Source organism: Oncorhynchus tshawytscha, linkage group LG05 (assembly GCF_018296145.1).
Source record: "Oncorhynchus tshawytscha isolate Ot180627B linkage group LG05, Otsh_v2.0, whole genome shotgun sequence".
In the NCBI taxonomy this organism is placed as follows: Eukaryota; Metazoa; Chordata; class Actinopteri; order Salmoniformes; family Salmonidae; genus Oncorhynchus; species Oncorhynchus tshawytscha.
Window position 1 is genome coordinate 36467016 of NC_056433.1, and position 12081 is coordinate 36479096.

A 12081-nucleotide genomic window follows, 5' to 3' on the forward strand; every position below is an offset into this window, starting at 1 on the left:
CATGTGTGTGCGCGCGTGTGTGCATTCACCCCATATCTTGCTCTCTCTCTGACCCCCTCTTGCTCTCTCTCTGACCCCCTCTTGCTCTCTCTCTGCCCCCCCTCTCTGACCCCCTCTTGCTCTCTCTCTCTGCCCCCTCTCTCTCTGCCCCCCCTCTCTCTGACCCCCTCTTGCTCTCTCTCTGCCCCCCCCTCTCTCTGACCCCCTCTTGCTCTCTCTCTGCCCCCCCCCCCTCTCTCTCTGTGAGTAGTGTGAAGCGGTGTGAAGCGCCCTGCAGACCTGATTGGGTGTGAACTGCTGCCTTCCAGTGTGTGATGCGTGATGTGTCCAGGGACTTACGCTTTCTCCAGGCATGCTTCTCTGGACATGTTCTGCGCCAGTAGGTTAGACGCCAGGCCAAACAACTCTTCAGCCCACTCCTGCACCGGAAGAACACACACATACATACTCACTCCGTCAGAAGGAAGAAACACAGTCGCGAGGATCGATTGGAGGTGCAAGCTAGCCACCCACACACCAGACCTTATAATTATACACTGGAGGAATGATGGGTTCAGTGTAAGTCTAACAAGCTTAACTAACTCACACTTCATGGACTGAAATAGCTTAGTCATTAATTAATTAGTTATAAGCACTTTGGCCAACCTCCTAAAAGAGGTAACTGATGTTGACATCAACTACATCAAATAAACCTTTAATAAAGCCTTTATTCATGTTTGATAAAGTCTTGCTCATGATTAATAAAGTCTTTATTAATGTTTAATAAAGCCCTATTTGTGATTAATTAAGTCCTTATTCGTGTTTAATAAAACCCTATTCATGTTTAATAAATCTCTATTCATGATTAATAAAGTCCTTATGGGTGTTTATTAAAGCCCTATTCACGTTTATTAAAGCCCTATTCACGTTTAATAAAGCCCTATTTGTGATTAATTAAGTCCTTATTCGTGTTTAATAAAACCCTATTCATGTTTAATAAATCTATATTCATGATTAATAAAGTCCTTATGGGTGTTTATTAAAGCCCTATTCATGATTAATAAAGTCCTTATGGGTGTTTATTAAAGCCCTATTCACGTTTATTAAAGCCCTATTCACGTTTAATAAAGCCCTATTCATGATTAATAAAGTCATTATGGGTGTTTATTAAAGCCCTATTCATGATTAATAAAGTCATTATGGGTGTTTATTAAAGCCCTATTCACGTTTAATAAAACCCTATTCATGTTTAATAAATCTATATTCATGATTAATAAAGTCCTTATGGGTGTTTATTAAAGCCCTATTCACGTTTATTAAAGCCCTATTCACGTTTAATAAAGCCCTATTCATGATTAATAAAGGCATTATTCATGTGTACCAAAGCCCTTATTCATGTGTACTAAAGCCCTATTCCTCTGCAATAAGTGGATTATTCATGTTTACTTACCTTGGCGATCTCCTCCTGGAAGGCCATGAAGTTGAGGTAGGTGATGTTGACCATGTCTGGTCCGCTCACCACCGTCAGCATCCGGTTCTCCATCTTCCCCACCAGGGTGCTGACGTCCAGCAGCTCTCGTAGCTTCATGTCCTACACAGACCACACAACAGATAAGTGATGTGTCAGTAACACAATAACTCTAGGCCTTAACCCTTCTCCATTGGCAACCCAACATTATGAGCTCACACACATTTGCATACTACACACTCAGAGGAAACACCTTTAAATTAATTTTCAAAGGACATATGTAGACTTTTAAACCGTCACGAAAGCGTGTCATTAATAACACAGCCACTACAGCTCTAGCACCTTCCCAGAATTACCCCCACTGTGTCTGACAGTGTGACTTTAGCCTAGCAGTTAGAGCGTTGGGCCACTAACCGGAAGGTTTTGGTTTGAATACCTGAGCCGACAAGATGAAAAATCTGTTGATGTGTCCTTGAGCAAGGCACTTAACCCTAATTTGCTCCAGGTGCCGTACTACTATGGCCGACCCTGTAAAACACCACATTTCAATGCACCTATCCAGTGTACGTGAAAACAAAACATATTTTTTGCCGTTGCTGCTGGAAGCCCGAACTCAGGAAGTAGCAGGAGTAGATGACTCCCACCGTCTGGTACTATGGCAATGACAACAACAGCCCAATCAACCAATCAGATCACGATTTGACTTCCTGAGAATGAAACTGATCAGTGAGAGATATGACTTCGGGAGTAGACCATGAAGAGTGGCAACCAATCATCATCATCAGCCCAACCGGACCTGCGAGGTTCAGCATATTCTCTTAACATCAGCTAAGATGTCACACACACACACACACACACACACACACACACACACACACACACACACACACACACACACACACACACACACACACACACACACACACACACAGTGAGCTACTCTGACAGCTGGTGCTTAAAGCTAGTGAGGGAGATATGAGTCTCCAGGTTCAGTGATTTTTGCAGTTCGTTCCAGTCATTGGCAGCAGAAAACTGGAAGGAAAGGCGGCCAAAAGCGGCCAATTGGCTTTGGGGGTGACCAGTGAGATATACCTGCTGGAGCGCGTGCTACGGGTGGGTGCTGCTATGGTGACCAGTGAGATATACCTGCTGGAGCGTGTGCTACGAGTGGGTGCTGCTATGGTGACCAGTGAGATATACCTGCTGGAGCGCGTGCTACGGGTGGGTGCTGCTATGGTGACCAGTGAGCTCAGATAAGGCGGGGCTTTACCTAGCAGAGACTTGTAGATGACCTGGAGCCAGTGGGTTTGGCGACGAGTATGAAGCGAGGGCCAGCCAACGAGAGTGTACAGGTCGCAGTGGTGGGTAGTATATGGGGCTTTGGTGACAAAATAGATGACACTGTGATAGACTGCATCCAATTTGTTGAGTAGAGTGTTGGAGGCTATTTTGTTTACAGTCTAACCAGACACCTAGGTATTTGTAGTTGTCCACATATTCTAAGTCAGAACCGTCCAGAGTAGTGATCCTGGACGGGCGGCCAGGTGCAGGCAGCGATCGGTTGAAGAGCATGCATTTAGTTTTACTTGCATTTAAGAGCAGTTGGAGGCCACGGAAGGAGACTTGTATGGTTATTGAAGCTCGTCTGGAGGTTAGTTAACACAGTGTCCAAAGAAGAGCCAGAAGTATACAGAACGGTGTCATGAATCAGAGAATCACCAGCAGCAAGAGCGACATCAATGATATATACAGAGAAGAGAGACGGCCTGAGAAGTGAACCCTGTGGCACCCACATAGAGACTGCCAGCAGTCCGGACAACAGGCCCTCCGGTTCATGAATAAACATCATTAATGTCTAAGTAATGAATAGCCAGTATGTCGTTATGAATGGCAGCAGGTGGTAAATGCATGGGGTATATGATGTTGCCTGTGGGTTCACCAGGGCATTGCAATGTGTCTGTACAGCATCCGAGGTGGTTGGGTAAAGTAGGCCTGCGGGATGCGCATGTAACTTATATAACGATAACTATGCTTGACTGAGACCATGACACTTGTATTACCTCAGACAGTATACTTTAGCTCAGTTGGATAACACAGTCTTGGGGCAGGCAAAAGACTGGGTTCAATACCCAGTTTGTCACACTGGTTATTGACGGCATAATAGTGAGGGCCTGAACAGAGATACCTCCACATTCACTGGGGATGTCTGTCCGCTGCAGCGTAAATACACATTATAAACCATATATCCCTTTGGAAACATACTACACAACCACTCGTCTTTAATGCAAACCATGCTAAAGCACAGAGCAACTGGGCACGGCCTCCGAGGCACCAGAAATGAATAACAATGATATTTTCTCTCCCATTCTTCTGTCATCAGGGCAGAATACAAAGTGGTTCAGCTAGGTCAATTAACACCAACAAAAAGAGTCTGTAAAAGATTTTGCAGCGCAAGCAAATTAGTTCCCCACTAATTTGCCCAATCAAACAAAGAGCATTCTGTGCTGTGTCACACTGATAAATGTCCCCTACATGTCCCCCAACGCCCTCCAATCAAATCCCCCAGCTCAGAGGCGCCCATTAGTATTACAGTGAACTTTTCAGAAGCAATATTTTTCTTCTGTTTGAGATTTTTACTCTTTTGGCAACCAAGTCTGCATGTCTGACGACTGTTCAAAACACAGACACACACACGGTGTGTCACACACACAAGACTGTCTAGTGCAATTTCAAAACATACATTCAAACATACGCACACAGACACTCTCTGACGAACAATGTCGGACGAACTTCCAACGCCTCAACGCTTTTAGTCAAACGCAAAGACAGGCTTCAGTTCTTAAGAGACCTTGGATCTTGGAAAAGCAGTCTGAGACAAGTTGAATTCCCAACTGATGACTGTAGTGTTGAGAAGTCTGGGAGATGGATGGTTCTAGAAACATCTCACGCCTGCAGTCTCTCAGACGTGCTGAGAGCAAAATTCCTCCGTTCTACATGAGCCACATATCAAAGTTAGATGATGCTGCATAGTATATGTTGCTTTAACTCGAGCAAGCCATTATTACCAGCACTGTCTGGAATCATCTTGAGGCCATGGCAGACATTCTTCCAGCCGTAGGGCAGCAGGTAGCCTAGCGGTTAGAGTGTTGAGCCAGTATTTTAAAGGTTGCTGGTTCAAATACACGAGTCGACGAGGTGAAAAAGCTTGACCAAGGTACTTAACCCGAATATGCTCCAGAGGCGTCGTACTACAATGGCGGACCCTGTAAAACAACACATTTCACTGCACCTATCTGGTGTGTGTCTACCTTTACTATACTGATAGATGGAGAGACAGTATACTGTATGCATGATACTGATAGATGGAGAGACAGAATACTGTATGCAGGATACAGATAGATGGAGAGACAGTATACTATATGCAGGATACTGATAGATGGAGAGACAGTATACTGTATGCAGGATACTGATAGATGGAGAGACAGAATACTGTATGCAGGATACAGATAGATGGAGAGACAGTATACTGTATGCATGATACTGATAGATGGAGAGACAGTATACTGTATGCAGGATACAGATAGATGGAGAGACAGTATACTGTATGCAGGATACAGATAGATGGAGAGACAGTATACTGTATGCAGGATACAGATAGATGGAGAGACAGTATACTATATGCATGATACTGATAGATGGAGAGACAGAATACTGTATGCAGGATACAGATAGATGGAGAGACAGTATACTGTATGCAGGATACTCATAGATGGAGAGATAGAATACCGTATGCAGGATACTGATAGATGGAGAGACAGTATACTGTATGCATGATACTCATAGATGGAGAGATAGAATACCGTATGCAGGATACTGATAGATGGAGAGACAGTATACTATATGCATGATACTCATAGATGGAGAGATAGAATACCGTATGCAGGATACTGATAGATGGAGAGACAGTATACTTACTGTATGCAGGATACTGATAGATTGAGAGACAGTATACTGTATGCATGATACTGATAGATGGAGAGACAGAATACTATATGCAGGATACTGATAGGTGGAGAGTTAGTATAGTGTATGCAGGATACTGATAGATGGAGAGACAGTATACTGTATGCAGGATACTGATAGATGGAGAGACAGTATACTGTATGCAGGATACTGATAGATGGAGAGTTAGTATAGTGTATGCAGGATACTGATAGATGGAGAGACAGTATACTATATGCAGGATACTGATAGGTGGAGAGTTAGTATAGTGTATGCATGATACTGATAGATGGAGAGACAGTATACTGTATGCAGGATACTGATAGATGGAGAGACAGTATACTGTATGCAGGTTGCAGGTGCTCTGCATCTCGAATAGACAGTACAGTAGAATTCCCTGCAAATGAAGGCAACGGCAACCTCCGCTGAAAGCAGCCTCAACAGATCTCTACCTGGACTACAGAAAGACAGACCTGTCTGTCTGTAGCATGTAGTGTAGCATGTAGTGGAGACCTGTACGATCCGTCAGTGAATCGAATGCATATTTCATTGGAGAGGAGAGAGGGAGGAGGAGAGAGAAAGGAGAGGAGAGTTGAGGAGAATAGACCTGAGATTTAATTAGTGCTGGTGTATTGTGGGAGCATTTGGAGGCATGCCTGAGGGTCCTGTTGCCGCGGCGATGGGAGATTTAGAGCCAAGCGGCAGGAGGGGGGGCAGTGTGTGCGTATTACCCCTTCAAGCCAGTTTCTGTGTGTTTGAGAGGAAAAGAGAGATACAGTATATATAGAGAGAGAAAGAGAGAATTGTGTGTGTGCAGAGGTGTGTGGGATGATGGTGTGACTGTGAAAGAAGGCGTGTGTGTAATGCATCACTTTGGTGTGTGTGTGTGTGTTTGTGTGTTAGTGTCTGTGTGCGTGGCTATCTGACAGCTGTAGCGTGGGAACACAGTGCTCAGTCATTTATTACTTCAGTACAAGGGAGGTAGTCCTCTTAGCAGGGTGATGCTGCCTTCCCTGCTCCCTGGGCTGTCACGAACCCTTCCTGTCACCACACACACACACACACACACACACACACACACACACACAAACACACACACACACACACACACACACACACACACACACACACACACACACTGCATGCCCACACACACGCACACACTGCATGCCCACACACACGCCCGCCCGCCCATTGGCACAATCAACACACACACACACGCCCGCCCGCCCATTGGCACACCGCCACACACACACGCACGCCCATTGGCACAATCGACACACACACGCCCGCCCGCCCATTGGCACAATCCCCACACACACGCCCGCCCATTGGCACAATCCCCACACACACGCCCGCCCGCCCATTGGCACAATCCCCAAAACACGCCCGCCCGCCCATTGGCACAATCCCCACACACACACACACACACACACACACGCACGCCCATTGGCACAATCGACACACGCCCGCCCGCCCATTGGCACAATCCCCACACACACACACACACACGCCCGCCCGCCCATTGGCACAATCCCCACACACACGCCCGCCCGCCCATTGGCACAATCGACACACACACGCCCGCCCGCCCATTGGCACAATCCCCACACACACGCCCGCCTGCCCATTGGCACAATCCCCACACACACACACGCCCGCCCGCCCATTGGCACAATCCCCACACACACACACGCCCGCCCGCCCATTGGCACAATCCCCACACACACACACGCCCGCCCGCCCATTGGCACAATCCCCACACACACGCCCGTCCGCCCATTGGCACAATCCCCACACACACGCCCGCCCGCCCATTGGCACAATCCCCACACACACGCCCGCCCGCCCATTGGCACAATCCCCACACACGCACAGCTTAGAGAGCGAGCGATAGTGTCCATCTGTGGGCTGTCTCTTAACCTCGTACTTCTCCTCATTCCTTTTCTGAAGAATAGTTCATCCAGCACATCTACCTGTTTCTCTAATACTCATCTGATGATTCATGTAGCTTTAATTTCCCTCGTTATCCATTTATACACCGCAGGCCACCGCTGTTCAAGTTAAGTGGCTACTGCGACTACTGTCTGTTCTGCAGTAAATGATTCAACTCCAGACCTCACGTCGTACCTCTACACAGCTGACCTCTTCTCTTCGTACGGACTCTTTCAAGTTAGTTCATTATAAGAGCAACGTTGGCTTCACATTAGGATTCACCACGGCGGGGAGGTTTCTGAGGATTCCAGGTACGAGTTCTGGGTTTGAAGAAGAAACTCCAGCCCACTGGTATTCTTGTAATACGTGGATCTCAACCTAAATGTTTGGGTCAATAACCTGAAGGTTTCAGGTCTGGATGCCCCTAAGGAACATCTATTGACTCAAATGTTGGTTTGAAGAATGTCAAATATGACAAAGTTTATTTTTGTTTTTCCTCCTCTTTGGGTGAATCTAGCCTGGTCCCAGATTTGTTTGTGTGCTTTTGCCAACTCTGTTGCTGTCCTTGTCAAGCTGAGTGACAAGGAGTTGGCACGATAGCGCAAACAGATTGGCACTCAGGCTAACCTGGAACAACAAACAACCGTCTTATAAGGAGTTGTACAACTGCCCTGTCCTAGCAGCAGTCCTGCCGGTGGCTAGCCTTGTTCACTAGCGGAGCAGCAATATTGTGGGGTTGGGACAAAAAACGCCTGGGGTAGTTGGAGAAAGGAATTATGGGTAATTCATTGTGTCGCCCCAAGACTTCCTTGGCCCCATATTCAGAATGTGTGTGTGGGTGTGTGTGTATGAACATGTTAATGAGAGGGGGCAGCACTGAGATAGCCTGCAACATCACTTCCTGGTGTAGCTCAAACTGTACACGCTATACGTCTCCATGAAATTGGCTTCAACGCGCTGTTCAGTCTTCACATAGGAATGAATGGTGTCACGTGATTGATGGCTATGTCTATTCATATATACCGTCATTGCATCATCCCTTCGTATTTCATTCCTTTACTTCACTCCATCCCTTCGCATTTCATTCCTTTATTTCTCTGTATCCCTTCGTATTTCATTCCTTTATTTGTCTGTATCCCTTCGCATTTCATTCCTTTATTTCTCTGTATCCCTTTGTATTTCATTCCTTTATTTCTCTGTATCCCTTCGTATTTCATTACTTTATTTCACTCCATCCCTTCGTATTTCATTCCTTTACTTCACTCCATCCCTTCGTATTTCATTCCTTTACTTCACTCCATCCCTTCGTATTTCATTCCTTTACTTCATTCCATCCCTTTGTATTTCATTCCTTTACTTCACTCCATCCCTTTGTATTTCATTACTTTATTTCTCTGTATCCCTTCGTATTTCATTACTTTACTTCATTCCATCCCTTTGTATTTCATTCCTTTATTTCTCTGTATCCCTTCGTATTTCATTACTTTATTTCTCTGTATCCCTTCATATTTCATTACTTTATTTCTCTGTATCCCTTTGTATTTCATTACTTTATTTCTCTGTATCCCTTCGTATTTCATTACTTTATTTCTCTGTATCCCTTCGTATTTCATTCCTTTATTTTCAAAGTATCACTTCGTATTTCATTCCTTTATTTTCAAAGTATCACTTCGTATTTCATTCCTTTATTTTCTCTGTATCCCTTCGTATTTCATTCCTTTACTTCACTCCATCCCTTCATGTTTCATTACTTTATTTCTCTGTATCCCTTCATGTTTCATTACTTTATTTCTCTGTATCCCTTCATGTTTCATTACTTTATTTCTCTGTATCCCTTCGTATTTCATTCCTTTATTTCTCTGTATCCCTTCATATTTCATTCCTTTATTTCTCTGTATCCCTTCGTATTTCATTCCTTTATTTCTCTGTATCCCTTCATATTTCATTCCTTTATTTTCAAAGTATCACTTCGTATTTCATTCCTTTATTTTCTCTGTATCCCTTCGTATTTCATTCCTTTATTTCTCTGTATCCCTTCGTATTTCATTCCTTTACTTCACTCCATCCCTTTGTATTTCATTACTTTATTTCTCTGTATCCCTTCGTATTTCATTCCTTTATTTCTCTGTATCCCTTCGTATTTCATTCCTTTATTTTCAAAGTATCACTTCGTATTTCATTCCTTTATTTTCTCTGTATCCCTTCGTATTTCATTCTTTATCCTCCACCCCTTCGTATTTCATTCCTTTATTTCTCTGTATCCCTTCATTCCTTTATTTCATTTCATGTTTCTTTTTATTACTCTGTATCCCTTCGTATTTCATTCCTTTATTTCTCCCCTTCGTATTTCATTCCTTTATTTCTCTGTATCCCTTCATATTTCATTCCTTTATTTCTCTGTATCCCTTCGTATTTCATTCCTTTATTTCTCTGTATCCCTTCATATTTCATTCCTTTATTTTCAAAGTATCACTTCGTATTTCATTCCTTTATTTTCTCTGTATCCCTTCGTATTTCATTCCTTTACTTCACTCCACCCCTTCGTATTTCATTACTTTATTTCTCTGTATCCCTTCGTATTTCATTCCTTTATTTTCTCTGTATCCCTTCGTATTTCATTCCTTTACTTCACTCCATCCCTTCGTATTTCATTCCTTTACTTCATTCCATCCCTTTGTATTTCATTCCTTTACTTCACTCCATCCCTTTGTATTTCATTACTTTATTTCTCTGTATCCCTTCGTATTTCATTCCTTTATTTCTCTGTATCCCTTCGTATTTCATTCCTTTATTTTCAAAGTATCACTTCGTATTTCATTCCTTTATTTTCTCTGTATCCCTTCGTATTTCATTCCTTTATTTCTCTCCATCCCTTCGTATTTCATTCCTTTATTTTCTCTGTATCCCTTCGTATTTCATTCCTTTATTTCTCAGTATCCCTTCGTATTTCATTCCTTTATTTCTCTGTATCCCTTCATATTTCATTCCTTTATTTCTCTGTATCCCTTCGTATTTCATTCCTTTATTTCTCTGTATCCCTTCGTATTTCATTCCTTTACTTCACTCCATCCCTTTGTATTTCATTACTTTATTTCTCTGTATCCCTTCGTATTTCATTCCTTTATTTCTCTGTATCCCTTCGTATTTCATTCCTTTATTTCTCTGTATCCCTTTGTATTTCATTTCTTTACCTCACTCCACCCCTTCGTATTTCATTACTTTATTTCTCTGTATCCCTTCGTATTTCATTACTTTATTTCTCTGTATCCCTTTGTATTTCAATCCTTTACTTCACTCCACCCCTTCATATTTCATTACTTTTTTTATTTCTCTGTATCCCTTCGTATTTCATTCCTTTATTCTCTGTATCCCTTCCTTTCATTCCTTTATTTCTCTGTATCCCTTCGTATTTCATTCCTTTATTTTTCTGTGTCCCTTCGTATTTCATTCCTTTACTTCACTCCATCCCTTCGTATTTCATTCCTTTACTTCATTCCACCCCTTCGTATTTCATTCCTTTACTTCACTCCATCTCTTCGTATTTCAATTCCTTTACTTCATTCCACCCCTTAGAATTTCAGTCCTTTATTTCTCTGTATCCCTTCGTATTTCATTCCTTTATTGCTCTGTATCCCTTCGTATTTCATTCCTTTACTTCAATCCATCCCTTCATATTTCATTCCTTTATTTCTCTGTATCCCTTCGTATTTCATTCCTTTATTTCTCTGTATCCCTTCGTATTTCATTCCTTTATTTCTCTGTATCCCTTTGTATTTCATTTCTTTACTTCACTCCACCCCTTCGTATTTCATTCCTTTATTTCTCTGTATCCCTTCGTATTTCATTACTTTATTTTCTCTGTATCCCTTTGTATTTCAATCCTTTACTTCACTCCACCCCTTCATATTTCATTACTTTTTTTATTTCTCTGTATCCCTTCGTATTTCATTCCTTTATTCTCTGTATCCCTTCCTTTCATTCCTTTATTTCTCTGTATCCCTTCGTATTTCATTCCTTTATTTTTCTGTATCCCTTCGTATTTCATTCCTTTACTTCACTCCATCCCCTCGTATTTCATTCCTTTACTTCATTCCACCCCTTCGTATTTCATTCCTTTACTTCACTCCATCTCTTCGTATTTCAATTCCTTTACTTCATTCCACCCCTTAGAATTTCAGTCCTTTATTTCTCTGTATCCCTTCGTATTTCCTTCCTTTATTTCTCTGTATCCCTTCGTATTTCATTCCTTTATTGCTCTGTATCCCTTCGTATTTCATTCCTTTACTTCAATCCATCCCTTCATATTTCATTCCTTTATTTCTCTGTATCCCTTCGTATTTCATTCCTTTATTTTTCTGTATCCCTTCGTATTTCATTCCTTTACTTCACTCCATCCCTTCGTATTTCATTCCTTTACTTCACTCCACCCCTTCGTATTTCATTCCTTTATTCTTCAGTATCCCTTCGTATTTCATTCCTTTATTTCTCTGTATCCCTGTTTCATCCTTTACCTTTCTGTATCCCTTCATATTTCATTCCTTTATTTCTCTGTATCCCTTCATATTTCATTCCTTTACTTCACTCCATCCCTCCGTATTTCATTCCTTTACTTCATTCCACCCCTTCGTATTTCATTCCTTTACTTCACTCCATCCCTCCGTATTTCATTCCTTTATTCACCCTTCGTATTTCATTCC

The 12081-nt window shown here is 42.6% G+C and overlaps 1 protein-coding gene across 3 annotated transcripts in view; it reads right to left on the reverse strand.

Annotated features, from left to right (window-relative positions):
• LOC112241085 (1-phosphatidylinositol 4,5-bisphosphate phosphodiesterase beta-1) overlaps positions 1-12081 on the reverse strand; it is a 239217-nt gene that overhangs the window by 105410 nt on the left and 121726 nt on the right. For all 3 annotated transcript variants that reach the window (XR_006083419.1, XM_042321857.1, XM_042321858.1), the window contains exons 4-5: positions 1430-1570; positions 340-419 (exon numbers count right to left, since the gene is read on the reverse strand). Coding sequence is in view for 2 of the 3 variants with exons in the window: in XM_042321857.1 (XP_042177791.1) it covers positions 340-419; positions 1430-1570 (221 nt within the window). In the remaining variant the exon portion in view is untranslated. The remainder of the gene's footprint in view (positions 1-339; positions 420-1429; positions 1571-12081) is intronic.